Below are 19,615 nucleotides of genomic sequence, written 5' to 3' on the forward strand. Positions count from 1 at the left end.
AAGTTGTCATATTTTATGTCGTTTTTTCTGAATTTCTATTTTTTTACTTTCTATTACCACTAAATTTCTATAGGATACTGTACTCTCATTTTGGATATCATATGCGTTTCATCTTGAGGAAGATAAATGTTATGAAATAATTCCGTAAAGTTGAATTTATATATTCTAATGTTTTTATTAAAAATATTCTTATAAATACGCTCTGCATATATATAATATATATTTTGTATGAAATATCTTGTATGGTATATATTTTGTTTCCAAAACACTCAACAGCTGATGTTTGTTTACGCAATGTTTGCGTAAAGGTCGAGACTATAAGGTGTACCGTAACCCATGCCCTAGCAAAAATTAAACATTACAATGGCTTTTGATATGAAAAAGGAAGAAGAAGTCAAAGAATTGTTAGACAATTTAGGAGTTGAGTACCGATTTGGATGTTACAACGAGAAGAAACCAGATAGTAAGTGAATGAAGCGAGTAGAACTAATCTAATTACTAAGCTAGCTAGGTCAATATGAAAATGGAATTCCTGATATTTGAGCTGAAGTAGTTCTCATGGGATGGAAAAAGTCGCTATGAGTATAATGCAATTTGATTTATCCATCTAGCTGTCCTAGTTCTCGAGATATTGCATTTTGAATGGAATTAAATCGGGCCTATTTTGTCCGAGGAAATCGGGCCGAAACGTGCGGTCTGACTGATCGCCGATCAAACGTAAACAATGACGGTTTTTACTGACAGGCACAATTTTATATAAAAAAATAGCATATGGTTGCATTATTTGACCTATTTTCTATAAGATGTGTGATTTCCATGCAATTTGATCATATAATTAAGTTTTTATCCTCTGCAAAATTACCCACCACAGCTACGAATACCGTAAAATTACATGAAAATCACACATTTTAAAGAAAATAATTTGAATAATTCAATTATATGCAAGGTATTACGCTAATAACCCAATAGTAACAAACTTAATAGTGTAGTTTGATCCATACCACCAGTGATCATAGATAGCGGGCAGGACGAATCGTAGCTGTGGTCCGTAATATTACGGAGGATGAAAACGTAACTTCTCTTCGATCAAATTACATGAAAATCACACATTTTAAAGGAAATATTTAAAATAATTCAACTATAAGTCTATTACACTAATAACATAATAGTAAGAAACTTAATAGAGTGAAGTTTGGTCCATATCACCAGTGATAGATAAGATGGCGGGATGGATGTTGATGTTGTTATCCGATAATCCGACCCGATAGAAAAAAAAACTAATTTAAACAACCAATTTCTCAGCTCTACCGTAACATACTGACTTTATTTTGGTATTAGAATAATCCACGATACTAGTAGTTTTGGTTAATTATGGTCAGTTGCCCGCACAATAAATATGTTAGCTCATTTTTTACGTTGAAACATATACCAATTTTTGATATACTGCTGAATGGAGGCCGCCATGTTTATCTAATGTTTTTATTGACCGACATGTAACTGATGATATGAATGTTTGAAATTTATTACGATCGTAGTAAATACACTCACGCAACATTTTTATTAATTAAATTTCCCGCGGTATGTAAATTTGGCCGTTTGAACGGCGTGCGCATAAAATGACGCGCTATTGTGCTCGTCATCGACGGTGGCGCCTCTGGTGGTGTTTGACCTACCTAACTAAGCTTTGCTTGTTTTATTCATTATTGCATTGGATGATTGGTAATAAATGGACATGTTTAGTTTCAGAGTAGAAACATTTATTGTGATTACGTGCTAATACGGTCAGGAATTATGTGCCAAAAATGAGAACAGTTTCAGGAATAAGTGTCAACGAGATGTGAAGGGTTTCTCAAAGTTAAATAAATCCCCTCGCAGAAGAACAAAATAATTAGTGTACATCATTGGTTGGGTTAATTGAAATAGTTCTTGACCCAGAACAGAATCTGGCATTAGTGAGACTAAAATTGAATAGATTCTGTACTTAGTGGTTTAATTGAGAAAAGTTCAAATCCATCAGAGGATGAAAGGCTCTAATTTAGATAAAAAAAAAAAATCATCTGACATTAACTGTTTCTATGCCCAGATCAGTGGGCAGGAGACAGTGATAACCCATCCATATGGAGTTAAGATGAGAGGGAAACGAGGGTGGTGGATGGGAGTGGGTGTGCCTTTTGACTTGGCTACCACCCATGGTATATAGATGGATTGATAGATAGACAATAACTAGAACTGTATCATTAAAGTTGATGCTGTGTTTATTGGATTAATTGAGATAAATTTGGTTATTATTTGATTGGTGCCCAACAGCAATATTTTCTATTTTTAATCTAGAAGAGTAGTGTTTTTCATCCTAGGGTCTGCATCCCTAAAGGTAAAAATGGGATATGGGAGAGACTTGGAATTACAAGAGGAACCTGGTATGGCATGGGCTGCAGCATGAACTATTCCATCTCACTCCACATTGACCCCTGACTAATTGAGATAATAAATCAACCTACCAAATGAATGCTAATTTTTTATTTTGTAGTATGAATTTAACAATAGATAATACAATGGTATATCCCTATGTTTTATATATTTCATCTTCAATGGACTGAGCTACGGTGGACCTCTGTTGTGATCAGGCAGTTCTGTTTAATAGTCCACAAGTTGATGATTGAGTTGCTTATACTAGGGTAGCTTTGTGTTGGGGGTTCATCCTGTAGTCATCTCCTTGAGTTCTTTCCCATACACTTATGACTTGTGACACTTTCCATTCCCTCCCCCCAGACATTTACTTGGATTCCTTAATCTGAAATTCGCCTTTACTTCCTTTATTCCATTACCTGCTACATGCCTGAAATGCTTATAGATGTCCTCTTCCAGACTATCACCTTTGTATTGAAGGTGAGAAAATTGATGGGTTTTGAAGGTAGGGAGCAGATAGATGACTCTAATGTGTATCTCGCAGGATTACATCATGAAAATGCATAAAACATCAGAAATGCAACCCATTCAATTCAGAGAAAAAATCCAACTAGCAGCTTCACTAGTGTTATTATATATATGTGTATAAGAATATACAAACACACACACCAGTGGAGTTCCACAAGATTCAGTGCTAGCACTTATAATGGAAATAAGCTTACATGCTTTTTTGTGTTATCCTCAGAATTTGTAATTGTTATTTCAAACTATGTGTTCTTTTCATTATCTGCACTTCATGTATATTGATTCATTGCCAAATGAACTTATTATTATTTATGTTAATGACATGGTGGAAGGTACAGCAAGCTATGCTAACAATTTTGCAGGTGATGCAAAAATTATAAGTAAAGTGAAAAACTAGGGCTGTAGGCTATAGAAACAAACTAAATCAGATGCAGTCATCATACAGAGAAAACTAAACACCTTATCTTACACTGCCCCATCCTATTTATACTCAGACAACACAATAAGTTTTCTTTGAGTGACTTATGAGTCAGTCTGGTTGATGTTGATGGTTATTTGGGAACCATTGATGATTCTGGGATGATTATTTTTCATTATATCTTTTATCAAATGTAATAATATTTTAATTATATTTTAATTGACAGGCTGTTACATGCTTGGAGATTATTTGGAAGGAGTTAAAAAAGACTTCGAGAAGGCTTCCAAGGTTTATCGGGCCAACTGTGATAATGCCTCTCATGGCAAAAGTTGCTACAAGTTTGCTAATTATAAGTTCCTTGGGAAAGGCATCAAACAAGATATGGATGATGCTTTCTCCTATTACATAAAAGGATGTAGTGCTGGTAATTCAGATGCCTGCTTAAATGGAGGACTTATGTGTGTGTCTAATACATCTGCTGTTGAAAAGAGAACCAAGGATTATGATAAGGTAATATTTTGTAAATATATCACAGAATTGTAGTTTCAAGGATAATGAATTGAAATTGAGATGATATATCATAATTTTTTCTTTTGTATGGAATGTTGTTGATAATAGAAATGAATAGAGGATTAAATTATCTTTTTTTTTTAAGGGTTTAGAACTTCTAGGGAAAGCTTGTGACAGCAATAATGCTTTCTCATGCTATTACATCTCAGGACTATTTATCCAAGGGGTGAAAGATGCAATTGTAAAAGATATGAACAAGGCATTTGAATATTCTGTAAAAGCTTGTGAGCTTGGAAATATGTATGCTTGTGCCAATGTATCACAGGTGAGAAGTGAATAATAATTTGCATGTTTATGTTGATACTTGAGATGATTTTTAGAAATTATTATTATACACTACATCATTAACAGTTATATCATGCATGCATTATATGATTTTTCCAGAAAGTTTGTCCTTTCTCAATGTTCATTTTATTCATGCAGATGTATAACAAAGGAGATGGTGTAGAAAAGGACAAAGCTAAAAGTGAGGAATACAAGAAAAAAGCTCTTGAAATGCAGGATGAATTCAAACAGCAGCATCAAATACAATTCCAACAAACATAGGCAAATTAGAATGTAAGGTATGAATGTAGTAATTATGGTTTTGAAAGAATAAAGGTGGAAGGACATTGTAACATAGCAGCTATTTTTGATTTCAATACAGTGGTTATGTGAAAAAATATATGTTTTTGGGTCACACATCTGAGCTTGAAGTGTTTCCCATTTAGAATGATTATTAGCTTATGAGTGATGTCAGTTCATTTATGAAAAATATGCGTGGAATTCAGAATTGTCTAAATAGTTGTGTTTAACCTAAAAAAAGGCCAGGTTAAACACTCAGCCTCCTGTTGAGACTTGTTAATATGGATTATTAGCCCCATTTTATGTATAGTTTTATAAGAAAATTATGTCATATGCCAGAAAATATTGTAATTTTTATGTGACTTATTACAAATCCCAACAAAACATATAATTTTTTCTTTCTTTTTTGTGTCACAGTATTTTATTTAATGTATGCTCATATTATCTTTATTATTATTGTAATTGTCATGACATTCATTTGAAATATAACATTTACTGACTATAATACCTAGCTTTCAGTAATAGATTACAGGTAATGATATATCGTACAATTTACTTCACTTAGTATATCATGCAGTACATAAACCACAATTACTGCGGGGTAATAATTTTGTACAATATACAATACCTTAGATTAAACATAGAATAATTTTGGGTGTAAAAAATGTTGAGTATATTTCAAGCAAATAACAGTACTATTCATGGTAAGTTGCTAACAGACATTCAGCTTTCCCACCAGTCTGGGTGGTTATTCCATATGCAATGTAAACCTCTATGTGATCAATCAATAAGTTTATTGTCCCAGGTCTCTCATGCAGGAGAACCATGGCTTCCAAGTAACTGGCTATGGTCACTGAACTACCTCATGAGTCACTCAAGGGAGAAATATTGTGTTGTTGTCTGGGTGTGGGGCAATGTAAGATTAGGTTTTCAGTTTCCTCTTTACAGTGGTTGCATGTGGGGAAGATTGTTTCTGTAGCTGGTACTTTCATACTGTTGGGTGGTAACCAGAATGCAAGCATATTAGTATGTTTTTTTTATTATTATTGTTATTATTATTATTATTATAATTTTGATCTATTTGTTTATTTATTTATTTTCTGTTCTCATGGGAGGGATTTTTCTGTGGGGCTGATGTCTAAGACAGACCACCAAGCTTCAAACTCCATCAGACTATCCAGACATCAGGCCTTCAGAGAAATTCACCATCTAGCTGTAAAAAATGTCAACATAGAATAAGCCTAACCACAGAAGCAAATAAAATGTATTCACAACATATTAGATACTAAAACCTCATCATACATTACCAAATCCAGACATTGGAATAACTTTTTCTTGATTGATGTGTTAGTCAGTCCAGTGTCTAGTTACTTGGGAGCCATAAGTCTTCTTCAAGAGAGACCATGCATATATATTAAGCCATGAATATATGTTTTAGTGATCACATTCTTAATGATTGTGATCTCCTGAGATATGATAGGTTTGATTGATTATATCAGACATTTTAGATGATTCTGAATTCATTTCTCATAAATGAGCTGAAAACAACTGAATATTAATTGTTAGCCAATCAAAGCATTGAGTGAGAAGGGAACAAGATTTAAAGCTCAGGATAATCCCTTTCCTATTCCAGCTGCAGGAGGTGGAAAGAATCTGTAAATATTTATTGTTTTGAATAATTTCAAAACTGATTTCTTTTCAAGAATCTGAATTAATAAGGGGCAGGTGCTCTGTAACAGTCTTGATAGATATTGCTTAGTCATAACAGTTGAATATGTATATATGACGACATGTTGGGGGCTTCTCAGCTTGGACATTGTTTATAAATTATAAACACTGTTATTTTAATATAACTGCTATTTTTTATTAAACCATCTAGGTTATACAGAGGCTTGGGGATTTATCACATAATTCAAAGATGAATATTGGATTGATTGAACTGTTTATGAACACAGGAAGGTATTCAGAGCATGACTGTGAAGTTGACTCACAACATAGTTTTGACATTAATAAAATGGAAAATGGAGTCACTGTAATAGTTGTTTTCCTGATAGTGCTATATGTATTGAAAATACCTGATAATTGTTTGACTGACTATAAACCAATAGCCTCATCACTTGGCAAAAGTGCTTAGGCTCTTGTATAGGTCTCTTCATGAAGGAAAATTGTGTTCTTGTCAGTGATGTATTAATGTGGGTCAGTTTTTATTCCCTGGTGGGTAAGAGGGGAGCAAATTGATAGTTGAACATGATAGAGAGAGATTCTGGGCCTGGTCCAGAATCCAAGTGCCTTCATTATTGCACCATCATATAGATGTGAAAGTATTGATGGGCTTGAAAGGTGAATGGCAGGGAAATGATTCTTCCTAATGTCCTTTTCACAGAACCACATGTGGCTTCCCATCATCAGTCCTAGTGCTGTAATGAAAGTATTAAAAAAGCATTTGCTTTGAAAGACCTCATATGGTGGTTTGTGAAGATAAGTGCGTCTGTGATAGTAGGAATATGAGAATATTTGGGTGGTTGGTGTAGAAAGAGAAAAATAAATATGAATGTCAGCTATCAGTTAATGGGGACAGATGCAGCAACATCACAAAACTGCATTCACCTCTTTCCTCCAGTACACTTGGTCTGAGGATGGTTGCATCATTCCAGGCATACTTCTTGGTAGACTTCCAGTCTGTTGCAAACATATATCAAGTCCTGAGAATACCACTCCCCCCCCCAACTCCACATTTCAGCATGAGGTATGACTTTTCCATCTCTCTCTCTCTTCCTATTATAGTGCAACTAAGATTGGTAAAGAGTGAGTGATGAAAGATAAACAAAAGAGGTGTGGAAGGCAGGGGTGGAGGGAGCGAACTTGAGGGGATGACCATAGATGAAATGGATGGATGTGGTGAAGGAGGCATTCAGCAATAAGGGAATGTCTGTTGAGCAAGGAAGGGAGAAGGCAGGAGATAGGGATGAATAGAGAATGACTGTGTATGGATGATACTGTTATGCAAGGAAGGGAGGAATGGGGGGTAGGTGGTGCTTATGTGTGAATGATATTTTGTTGCAGCCTGAAGGGATTTCTCCCCATCTTCTCTTTTTCTGCACAAGGGGACAGAGAGAGGGGGTTGCTGATTAAGTGAAGCGTCCTTGCTCTGGATGTACTTTGTTGTGCTGCATTATGTTTGACCCAGGGCAGTTGGTGGATTCAGGGATGACCCGTCATCCATGAGGAGCTGAGATGGGAGAGGTGAAATGGGTGGGAATAGGTACATTCTTCTGATTTACCTACCTCCCTTATCAGAGGGAAAAGGATTTTGATATATAGATAGATGATCAGTAAAAAGATGTAGTAGCAGAGACCCTTGAAATCATAGGAAATACTGGAAAGAATAGAAATAAAACAGTTTCAAATGCTTCATGTACTGAAACATTGAAAATTATCTTGATATTTTCCTTTTGAAAGAACCAATGCATAAGTGTGGGACAGTGTCAATGTACTGAAACACTGAAAATTATCTTGATACTCTTTTTGAAGATGTAAAATTATGGGAAACTATCAGAAGGGAGAGTTTCTAGGAGACCATGGATCTGGGCTGACTTTCAAGAGGTAGTTGCACAGAAAAAGAATATTTTATGAAAAATTTAGTACATCACTTTGTATTGCTTCCTAAGAATGAGATACCATAACAAAAGTCATAAGAACAGGGAGTGATAATAATGATTGAAGAGAGACATTTAATTACATCAGACAGATAGAGGCTGGAGACTGCTGATGAGAGATGAAAGGCAGATTAGGTGGGTGGCTTTAATCAGAAGTATTAATTTAGGTAAGTTACTTCAAACTTGAGATGTCTATTTTTTAATGCTACGAGGTATTTTTGGTGAATTGCTGTTGTCCACAATAGCTATAGATGTACCTGTCAAGGTAATTAAGATTTTTTCAGAATGGTAACAAGGTAATTGATTCTTAATGCTGGTTTTGGGTTTTGGAAATGCTGTAAACATTTAGATCTAGCAACACTCTTGAATAAGTGACTGAACTTTTGATGCAGGCATAACAGCATCCCAAACAGGATGGCCTAGCCTTACACACAAGAAAGGTCAAGAATACTTTGTCCAAAATACTAATTTTTTGAGTGCTGACATAATCACACATCATTCTTAAATTATAATATATATTACTCCAATAATCCCCAGACATTAGCCCCACAGAAAAATCTCTCAATAGAAATAAGAACTACACTAGTACACTTGTGTTTAGAACACTCCAAATGTCCCCTGTGCAACTACCACACAAAAGACATTAAACACCTTATTTTATACTGCCCTACTCTCACCCTGTCCAGATATCAACACAAAATCTCTTTTCTAAGTGATTTATGGGCTAAGCCAGTGATCCAGGCTGGTTATCTGGGAGCTGCAGGTCACCTGCAAGAGTCCTAAGGCAACAGATTGAGTATGGAAATTTTCAATGACCTCATACTCTCCTGTTCCAAACTAAGCAGTCTTCTCAGTCAGTTTTGATCTCTCTCTCTCTTTTTCTCTTTCTCTCTCTCTCTCTCTCTCTCTTTTTCTTTCTCTCTCTCTCTCTCTCTTTTCTCCTTTGGATTCATTTATGGTTATAGCATGGGCTATGTCATCTTGGTTATTCAAGGAGTTGACACATCTGCACAGAAAACTGAGTTTCAGTGACATCCCTCAGACAGGTAGTCCTTTTTTATTTTTTCCGTATGACCTTGTTACACCCTCCCATCCCAAGTGATCTTCTGTCAGTTTTACTTACTCCCTTCAATGACCTAAACAGAACAATCATGTTGCTTCCTTCTTTTGTTTCTTTTAAAAATGGCTGGTGTAATGTTAGTCTCCTCTTAGGGTTTATCTTCATGAATGGGTACCCCTTCAGTTTTGCCTGTATCCTTTACTTTATGCGGAGACCACAACATCAGTGGTGATATGGTGAGATGCTAGTTAATTTTTTGTTGAGATATATGGCATGAGAATAATGAACATTTTCTTCCAAAAGTGCATAGATCATAAATGGTCTTGAAGTCCAAATGATCAATCATTTAACAATTGTTCTTTATTCAGGAGTATATAATACAGTGTATGGATTACAAAAAGTTTTTTGTAGGTGTAATATAAATCCTTCAAGATTTTGATAATACTTTATAACTACTTTACTATCACAGAAATTATAGCTGTCTTTCAGTTACTATTATTGTATTTTCATCATGCTTTTGCATGTACTCTGTATCAAGGTCAACCCTTTCACTACAGTCACACCCACTGCAGATTTTAGTCTGACTAATGCTAAATATTTTTACTCTGAGAGGGCATCACCATATTAAAGTAGACCTAATGAGTGCAGAGATCCAATGCAAATGAAAGAAATTCTCTTGCACTCAGTAATCAACTATGTATATGGATCAGTCATTATACTAACAATTACATTACTGTTGCTAAAATTTATTTATACCAACAAAGTGCCATCAACAAGACAACTCATCTAAGTTCTACGTTTTGGGGGCGGTTACAGTAAGGACTCCGTCAGTTGATAGAGCTGCATCCACTTTAGCGGCATCCTTCACACCAGGCAGAGCAAATGACTTCGAGAAGGTTGTTGTCCCTGCTTCACCCTTTGTTTCCCCAGTAACAATAACGGCCCCCTCCACTGCCTTAACACCAATCTTGCCATCTGCATAGTCACCCATATCAACAATCACCTGGAAAGATATAAGAACAGGGAGGTGATTATTATTACTTTTATTTCTACCAAGTTTGGGAAACCACTTACCAAAGATTTTTTAAGTGTGTCTAATTTTTTCACTTCATATCAGTAATACTTAATAATTGAAACATATATACATATACCAAGTCTTTTTCCCCCTTACAAGGGAGGTAGCCAAAAAGGAAAAGGCATAAAATCATTCCCACCCATTCCATCCCTGAATACACTCCACACCCTTCCACCCTCCCTCTTATCTTAGCACCTCCTGGATGATGGGTCATCCCTGCACCTTCCCCTGGGTCAGAAGCAGTGTTGCAAGACACAGCACATCCACAGCAAGACTGCTTCATTAAATCGGTGACCCCCCCCCCTCTCCATCTCCCCATGCATAAAAGGAGAAGATGGGGAGAAATCCCTTCGGGCTACGTCAAATTTTGAAACATGCAACACCTAAAATAAAATGTGTTTATCTATTACAGCAACATGCCTGAATCATAAAAAAGACACAAATGCACATGGCCATATATGAGCTCTGTGTTCTCATTCAGGAGGATAACAGTTGTTGATCACAAGTACAATATGTGATCCAAGATCATGATGATGAATCACACACACACACAACCTGTCACCTGACAGACATATCAGCAGAATTGTGGGAGAGACATATGGACTGCTGCAAAATATTAAAGTGGTTTTTTACTATATGGATAAAGGGATGATGGAAAACTCATTGAAACCTTGATCCATCCAAGACTAGAATATGTGTCAGTGGTATGATTCCCATACAGATTGAAGGATATAAACAAGACAGAGAATACAAAGGGTATTAACCAAACTGGTCCTTAGCCTGCCAGATAAAACTATGAGGAAAGACTAAAAACACTGGGTCTGCCAACTTTGAAGGATTAAAGAAAAAGGGTGATATTATTACAGTAGTCAGCTCACTAAAGGGGATAGATTACATTGACAGAAGAGATCTCTTGATCGGGGATAGGAGAGCTTTAACCACTTTGGTACGAGTCAAAATCCCTTGTGCAGGATTGGCTGCCACACATACGCTGCATCACACTACTCGCATTATAAAGTATTAAGTCACTGCTGTATTACTCATTCCCTTTTACTCTTGAGTAATGATAAACATAAAATCTGATCAAACCAGTTCACAGAATCTAGGGATAACTCATGTACAACTACAAAAAAATATAATAAAGACACTGACGCCAGCATCTTCATATACCCACCCATGCCTCATGATGCCTACGTAGGCGTCATCATACTGAAGTAGTTAAGAGGTCGTGTGAACAAATTAAGGAAGACTACATGTCTAAAGGATGTGAAGTAATGCAGTTTTCCATGTAGATGCATAAATACTTGAAATAGCTTAGGTGATGTAGCGCAAGCTAGAACAATACATGAATTAAAATCTAATTATGATAATTCGAAATCAAGGATATAGATTTAGTTGGAATTGGACATGATTTTGAAGCTAGGTATGATAAACTGCAAAGTAGGAGACAGGACTCAACAAGAGTTGCTCCCTTCCTGTATACTACAATAAGGTAAATCCACACATTGCACTCAATCAAGGTTAAGATCATTTGCAGAAAGGTTCTTATTTGCACATGCAGGAGTATGGAACCATTTGTGCAGAAGACACAGAAATCCCAACCAGCTACTGTTGATACCAAATAATCAACCCAATAATCCAGACTTGCCTTGTAAGTATCATCTGTGGCTGTGATGCCAGAAGTACATCCTCCATCAAGGACTTGAGATTCAGTTATCCGCCTTGAGAATGTAGAAGGTGGAGGTGCACTAGTAGATGAGGAGAAGCTGTCATCATCATCCCACCGTTTAATGATGTTGCCAAGTGCACTCTCAAAGTCGCCCTGAACATCTTTAAAGAATGAGTCCTTGAAAAAACGGCCTTTGCGTAAGATAGGAAGAACTCGTCTTGATGATGAGGTAGAGGATGAAGACACAGAAGATGTTTCCTGGGTAGAACCAGTAGTTGCTGACTGTGTGTCTCCTCGAAGAATCTGCCTTTCAAGTTCTTCTTGAATTGATTTCAGATTGCTTGATTGCTCTGTGCTTACTTTAGTTTCAGCAGCAGAAGCTTGGGAATCTTCCACTGTAAGAGGAATGACTCGACCATTCCCACCTTGGGTCTGCGATGAGGACTGGAAGCTTGTGGCTTGTACATTTTTAGTTGTTGATACTGAACTTGCTCCCCCAGAAGCACCCACATCAGGCTTGACAGAAACCTTTCTGTCCTGTAATATTAGACATTGATAACTTGTATCACACTATGAAATATAATCATGCAAAATACTTTGCAATATATGCTAAAAATGAGATGTTCCCCATAAAAAATATCAAGGGCATAAAATTCCGTTGTTGATACATTTTGTTGTTACCTTTCTTGGAGCTGTAATGGTCAAGATCCCATCATCTGACATTGCAGCAACCACGCCATCCACATTGACATTACGGGGAAGAGGAAACCTCCTTTTGTAGGACATCTTTGAACCAAGAGAGGCTTCTACTATAGCACTCTGCCCTTCAGTTCGCATATCAATTTGTCCATTCACAAAATCACTCATGTCAACAGCAATCTATTTGTACAAATAGTGAAAAAAAAGACAGGGAGAAATATATTATTTTGGGCATTAGTGGAGAGAGCTTTAAGAAAAGTAATTTGTATAATTAAACAAATATACAGTATAATTCAAAATTAAAGAAAAACCCAATGGTAACAGTTTAGATGATCATGTATGTTGTGGGAATACAGTATTGTTAACAGTGCAAAGTCAACAAAGGATTTTCATGGCATGGAAATAATCCATAAAACTGATGAATCTTTTATAAACCTTTGTAATGTTCAATCATTCTATTGAAAATGCACATTGAAAGTATGAAATTTCATGCCCCCAAAATTTGGATAATTATTTCATTCCCTAAGAGAGACAAATGCATGAAATGAGGTCATAAAAGATTAATGATATCATTGCTGTCACCTTCACTATTATGACAAAAAGAAATTATGGTGCATCAGGCCTTGTTGTTATCGCTTCATAACAAAGGTTTCAGGTTCAATACCAATAACTACTTAAGATTCCAACACATCCTCACATTTAAGTTAAGAGAAGTAAGAAAAATATATCCTTAGGAGGTGTCAATAAGAAAAACACTGAATCAAGAAAGAGAAAATAAACATATACTGTCATAATTTTAGAATTTGGTGAAGCATGGACCAGTCATGCAGCATTCCTTTATGACAGGAGACTAAACTTCACTCAAAAAAGACTGATCACCTTTAATTTCTACTATACCCCCTTTCTACTGCTCTCCTTAACTACCTCTAAGATTCCATCTCTTCATCATGGCACTGTCTCTAAGGATAGAAGCACTGGATATTATTGGTGAAAAAAGTCACATGTTTGACCATGCTCATGCTATAGTGCATGATTTCCACCCTTGAACTCAACAATGTTGTACATCAACCTTTGATCTCTGGCAAATGCAAGTTTGGTGAAAGTGATGAATATATATCTCTCATTAATCTTTACCAAATGATTTAAGATATGGGCACATGATGAACATGCTCTTATAAAACAACAACACAATGCTATTTCAGAAGAGCTTTTTATTTATTTATTTATTCATTTATTTATTTTTATTTTTCTTTAAGAAATGTTATTCAATTTCCTACCCTTGATATTCATGTCCTTAAGGAACAATGATAGCATAGCCAATCATATGTATCCTTGTGTGTGTTCATTTTATACAATGCATTTCCATGTACTTTTATGTCCACATTCATATATTCAATGAAGTATGTGATTGCTACATTCAACCATTTTCATAATAGAAAGATGACATTCCAATGTCAAAACATATGAGCCCCTCAAGATGTAAGTTGTTACAATATGCCCAGTAAATGCATGGTGACTGGGTAAAGAACCTGAGAAGTGGCCATGTTAAAGAATTTGGTATGATTAGATCCAGAGCTGGGCGCGTTCCTTGGTGCATTCTGCTTTAGTTGGGCCGCAGTTAGCACTCCCAAACTATTAAAGCAATATAGGTGCCAGAATAGTATGTGGCCTATGAAATTTTTCTTTGGTATAGTATGTGGCCTACTGGACTTCTATTTTGGTATGAACCTGTCTCTTAGAATTTAATAATTTGGGAGCGCTAACCATAGCCAAACTAAAGTGGAATGCACTGAGGAACACACCCAGCTCTGATTAGATCAATAGTAAATAAAAACCTATCTATATACCAAGGGCCTCTTCTCTCTTTTAAGGGAGGTAGCCAGCTAAGACACATACCCACTCCCACCCATTCTACTCCTATCCACCACCCTTTGTTTCCCTCTCATCTTAGCTCCTCTTGGATGAGGGATCATCTCTGCTTCCTGCCCACTACCTAGGTCATAAGCAATGCAGCAAGACACAGTACATCCACAGCAGGGCCACTTCATTTACACAGCGACCCTCCCTCTTCATCCCCTCATGCAGAAAATAGAGAAGATGGGGAGAAATCCCTTCAGGCTGGATCAAAATATCACCCATACACAACCATTCTCCACCCACACCTATCCCCTGCCTTCTCCCTTCCCTGCTCAGTAGACATTTCCCTCGTGTTCAAAGCCCCTTTCACCCCATCCATCTATTTCATCCTGTCATCTCCACAAGTTCACTTCATCCACCTCTGCTTTCCACATTCTTTTTGCTAATCTTACTTCACTTATTCTTTCCATGTACTTAAACAATCCCAATAATCTTTCATCAGACCTACCTGCCAGCTCCATTTCCATCCCTGCTTTCCTCCTCACCCCTTTATTTCTCACTCTATCCAACTTTGTAGCCCTCACCATACTTCTCAGACACTTCATCTCAAACACATTTGAAATTCTCCTTTTTGTCTTCTCAATTCCAAGTCTTTACCCCATACAGTGTCATAGGCACAATCTTCATATAATCTTTTCTTTTCATCCAATTCCAGATGCTTATTTCTCATGATACTTTTCAATCACCCAACACTTATACTTGTTTCCCTCACTTTACATTTTACCTCCATCTCCACTCCTAAATTTCTTGCCACATGTGACCTCAAATACTTAAATTTATCCATTTCTTCCAACCTCTTTCCTCTTAAGATTTACTTCAACTTGCTGCTTCCCTCTCCCCTTGTACATCTCATCACCTTACTTTTACTCACATTCACCTTCAACTTTCATCTATTGCATATCTGCCCAAACTTGTCACTACCGGTAATTGCCTTAGTCCCTCCATTTAGTGCAAACCGGCAGGGGGATTTAGGTATGTGTACTTGCTATACCAAGACCTCACAGTCTTTGTAGAATGTACATTATAACAAAAATTGTACTTGTACATCTAATTCCCATTGCAATCCTTGATAGCTACACCATACTATGATTTATGAAACAGTTCTCTTTTTTTTTTTGTACATGCTAGAAAACTGGGTATAAAACTTGTATACTCTTGTACATACTTATGAAATTGTAAATTGTACCATGATTATGCATGTGCAAGTGCAATTTTTATCACATTAATGGAATGTTTATTCCATATACTTATTTTCCAATTATCATACTCTATGAATTCATATGTTGTTCTAGCTGGGGTTATATCATCTAAGCTATTCCAGGTATTTATATTGAAACCTGTATTTCTTCACACCCTTTAGTCTCTCAAATTGTTCTCATGACCTCTTAAAGTCTTCCCATGCCTAATCAAAAGACATTTTCTGTCAGTGTAGTCTACCCCTGTAGTGACCTGAATACTGTAATCATATCACCTCTTTCTCTTTGATCTTTCAATATTGGCAGATCCATTGCTTTTAGTCTCTCCTCATATGGTTTATTTGCCAGGTTGGGAACCAGTTGGTTACTGTCCTTTCTATTCTCTCAATTTTGCTTATATCTGTCACTCTGTGTGATTCTGGTCTTGAACAGATCAAGCTTTCTATGATTTTTTTCTCTATCTTTTCATCCATATAGTGAAAAAACTACTTTGATCTTCTGCAGCAGTCTATATGTTTCTCTCACAATCCTGCTGATATGTCTGTCAGGTGACAGTTTGTCTTTTATGAACACTCCTAAATCTTTCTCCCCTTTTGCTTTTGTAATGGATTCACTTGATAATGAATAGTTTGAAGGTGGTCTTGTAGAGTCATTGCCCATTTCTTATACTTTGAATTTTTTGATCATGAAAATAAATTTCCACTGTGTCCTCTATGTGAATATAGTTTGTAGGTCTTTTTTGCAATAGCCTACAGCCCTCATTTTTCACTCATGATTTTTACATCACCTACAGTTATGTTGGCATAGTTTGTTGTACCTTCCATCATATCATTAACACAGATAATAAATATTATAGGTGATAGCACTGAACCTAGTGGAACTCCACTAGTCACTGCTCTCCATCCTTTAATACTGTCTTAATGTGCCTTCCCTTCAAAAAATAAAGATAAATAAATAATCCATTTGAGTAATTTCCCTCTAGGTCCTCCAGTATGCTCCAGTTTCCATTAAGTCATCTGTAAGGTAGTCTATCAAATGCCCTTTCTAGATTGAGGCAAATGCCCTCTCGAGATTGAGGTACACAGAGTCCACCCAGCCCTTTCTTTTAGTATATCAGTTACTCTTGAGTAGCAGCTTAAAATGAACATGCATGACCTTTCAGATCTAAAGCCAAACTGACTCCCTGTCAAAGTTTTCATTTTTCAATATATTTGACTCATCAATCATTGACAATCCTTTCACATGATTTCACTATTGTGCTGGTCAGTGATACTGGCCCGTTGATGTGTGGCGCCTCCTTGCCTCCATCTTTGAGAAATGGTACAACATTAGCCCTGTTCCAGTCCTATGGCACTATTCCTTCTTTTAATTAACATACAAGGGTGTGAACCTAGTCCACCAATTGGTCCCTACATTCTGTAAGTATCCAGTTTGATATTTCGTGAGGTCCTAAAGCTTTCCGCACACCCAATGATCCCGAAAAATTAAATCTGTGTGCATGTATGTTTGAGTGTGTGATTGGGATGTATTTACCTAGTTGTAATATACGGGAGGGGAGCTATGCTCGTGGTGACCCATCTTTGCATCTCTCCGCATCAAGTTTTATCTTAAAATCTTATATAGTGTTAGCACATACTGTTTTGTTGTCTAATTTGTTCCATGTATTTATCGCTCTGTGTGGGAAACTGTTCCTTTTCAAGTTTTTTCTATAACTATCCTTTTTCAATTTTTTTCCGTGTCCTCTTGTTTTACCGTTTTCCCACACTAATAGGTCGTTCCTATCTAAAACTTCCATTTCTTTCATTATTCTGTAGATAGTTAGCAAATCTCCTCTTTCTCTTCTTTGTTCCAGAGTTGGTAGGTTCAATTTGGATAGTCTTTGCTCATATGTTAGTTCGGTGAGTGTCGGTGCTAGTTTGGTTGTCGCTCTTTGTAATCTTTCTAGTTTCTTAATATTCTTTTTGGTACTGGGTGTCCAAAGTGATGCTGTGTACTCAAGTTTTGGTCTTATTAGTGTAGTTAGTATTTTCCTTATCATTTCTTCGTCCATATAAGTAAATGCCTCTTTGATTGCTCTCAATAAGTTGTAGGTTTCTCCGAACATCTTATTTATATGCTTATCTGGTTTCATGTTCTTTCCAATCATCACTCCAAGATCTTTTTCATAGTTTTTTTTTTCTTCCCCAATTCTGTAATCTTTTGATATTCTGTTTCTACTCTTTCCAAATTCCATTATACTGCATTTCTTGATATTGAATTTTACTTCCCACTTTTGAGTCCAATTCCATATTGTGTCCAGATCTTGTTGCAATGAGTTGCAGTCCTCTTCCGTTTTTACCTTCTTAAGTAATTTTGCATCATCTGCAAAAAAATTATATAGCACTCCACGCCTTCATTCATGTCATTAATGTATACAGCGAACATGATCGGGGCCAGTACTGATCCTTGCGGGACACCGTTTTTTACTTCTTCCCAGTTGGAGAATTTTTCTCTAATTACAACTCTCATGTGTGTATGTTTAGGTGTGTGTGTGTGCATGTTTAGGTGTGTGTGTGTGCGTATGTTTAGGTGTGTGTGTGTGCGTATGTTTAGGTGTGTGTGTGTGCATGTTTAGGTGTGTGTGTATGTTTAGTGTGTGCGTGTACGTGCGCGCTCGCATTCTTCAACACATCAGCCCGCGAGTGTTAGTGCACTTATTTTTACATGTTATCGCCACATTCTCGCACACATGACAGACAGCCAGCACACCCACCTACCACGACTGATTCGTCCGTTTGGGTGACGGAGGCCACCTTCTCGTCTTCGTCCTTCCTGTCGTGAGATCGAAGGCGTCGATACGCCGTCCACCGATCTCCTATGCCTGAAGATCCCTTGGAATCCCATCTCCTCAGCGTGTCCTTGATGACATCGTTAAATTCGTCCTTAATGTCGCTGAAGAAGGCGTCTTGGGCGAACAACCCTTTCCTTCTGATAGGAAGAACGAAGCCCTCGCAGGCCATGACTATGGTGAGGATGTGCTACCTGAAGACAAGAGAGAAAAGAAAATTCTATATGTATTTACATGTATGTATATACATACATACATACACATACATACACACAATTATATATATATATATATATATATATATATATATATATATATATATATATATATACATACATACATACATACATACATACATACACACATACATTCATGTATAATGATAATGGTGATAATTATAAATTCAATCACGGCCCAAAAGGATACGAGAATGTATTGCTTAAATTCTTTCGACATTCCAGATACTCAAAGATATACAAATATTTTCGTACAATAGTATGCACAGATTTAATTCCTTACATTCAGAACACGTAATTCTAAATGTTCACAACTCACTGTATCTTCACCAATAACACTTTGCAAACTAGAACCTACACTGGTCTTCTCGGTTCCCAAACTCGACTCTCACGGTCCTCCTCGAGTACTGCTGCGGAGTGTTTTGGGAGCGAGCCTCCTGCCCTCTAAAATGGCTTGCCCCACCCTTCGCCTCTCCCTCAGCCACAGCACTTCACACTTGCCAAATCCGTTCCGAGACGTATCAGTGAGGCATTTATGACGAAATAGTGAGTCAGTGTCTAAATCTATTGTACATCAAGGCCTTGGGCACTCGTTAGAGCTGTTTGGCATACCTTCGTTTTGAAATTAAAAAATGTGTCTCAGGTCATCCGGTTCTACTGACTCGGAGTGCACGAAGCTCTGAAAAAAGGCACGCGGATCTTGGCCTTTTCGTGAGTCATGAAACCCTTCACAACACCGTACAGAGAGAAAAAAAATGAGTAATGCGAACGTAAACTAACTCGAAGACTTATAAATC

General features: G+C 36.8%; 2 protein-coding genes across 5 annotated transcripts; one reads left to right on the plus strand and one right to left on the minus strand.

The window, feature by feature from the left end:
- Positions 1-264: 264 nt before the first annotated feature.
- Coa7 (Cytochrome c oxidase assembly factor 7) lies at positions 265-6,509 on the plus strand. Of its 2 annotated transcripts, XM_076211912.1 has the most exons (5): positions 265-463; positions 2,866-2,886; positions 3,576-3,859; positions 4,005-4,184; positions 4,343-6,509. In XM_076211912.1, the coding sequence occupies exons 1-5, from the start codon at positions 364-366 to the stop codon at positions 4,463-4,465; spliced, it is 708 nt and encodes a 235-aa protein (XP_076068027.1). In that variant the 5' UTR covers positions 265-363; the 3' UTR covers positions 4,466-6,509. The 2 variants fall into 2 exon arrangements, with proteins under 2 accessions (XP_076068027.1, XP_076068038.1); XM_076211923.1 differs by lacking the exon at positions 2,866-2,886 and having other exon boundaries at positions 273-463.
- A 3,032-nt stretch (positions 6,510-9,541) lies between these two features.
- Positions 9,542-19,331, minus strand: LOC143040653 (uncharacterized). Of its 3 annotated transcripts, none has more exons than XM_076211880.1 (5): positions 19,173-19,331; positions 18,512-18,772; positions 12,625-12,822; positions 11,923-12,480; positions 9,542-10,202 (listed from the first exon to the last, which is right to left on the minus strand). In XM_076211880.1, exons 2-5 carry the CDS (start codon positions 18,752-18,754, stop codon positions 9,993-9,995), a joined length of 1,209 nt encoding a protein of 402 aa, XP_076067995.1. In that variant the 5' UTR covers positions 18,755-18,772; positions 19,173-19,331; the 3' UTR covers positions 9,542-9,992. The 3 variants fall into 3 exon arrangements, with proteins under 3 accessions (XP_076067995.1, XP_076068013.1, XP_076068003.1); XM_076211898.1 differs by having other exon boundaries at positions 19,177-19,305; XM_076211888.1 differs by having other exon boundaries at positions 18,512-18,776; positions 19,138-19,272.
- Between the last annotated feature and the right edge of the window lie 284 nt (positions 19,332-19,615).

This window comes from Oratosquilla oratoria, chromosome 2 (assembly GCF_046742065.1).
Source record: "Oratosquilla oratoria isolate Oo_2021 chromosome 2, ASM4674206v1, whole genome shotgun sequence".
Lineage (NCBI taxonomy): Eukaryota > Metazoa > Arthropoda > Malacostraca > Stomatopoda > Squillidae > Oratosquilla > Oratosquilla oratoria.

Coding starts and splice junctions, on each gene's coding strand:
- Coa7 (XM_076211912.1), top strand. CDS start 364: ATGGCTTTTGATATGAAAAAGGAAGAAGAAGTCAAAGAATTGTTAGAC. Junction 464..2,865: donor CAACGAGAAGAAACCAGATA/GTAAGTGAATGA, acceptor GTCCTCTTCCAG/ACTATCACCTTTGTATTGAA. Junction 3,860..4,004: donor GAACCAAGGATTATGATAAG/GTAATATTTTGT, acceptor TTTTTTTTTAAG/GGTTTAGAACTTCTAGGGAA.
- LOC143040653 (XM_076211880.1), bottom strand. CDS start 18,754: ATGGCCTGCGAGGGCTTCGTTCTTCCTATCAGAAGGAAAGGGTTGTTC. Junction 12,481..12,624: donor CCATTACAGCTCCAAGAAAG/GTAACAACAAAA, acceptor CTAATATTACAG/GACAGAAAGGTTTCTGTCAA. Junction 10,203..11,922: donor CCACAGATGATACTTACAAG/GCAAGTCTGGAT, acceptor ATATCTTTCCAG/GTGATTGTTGATATGGGTGA.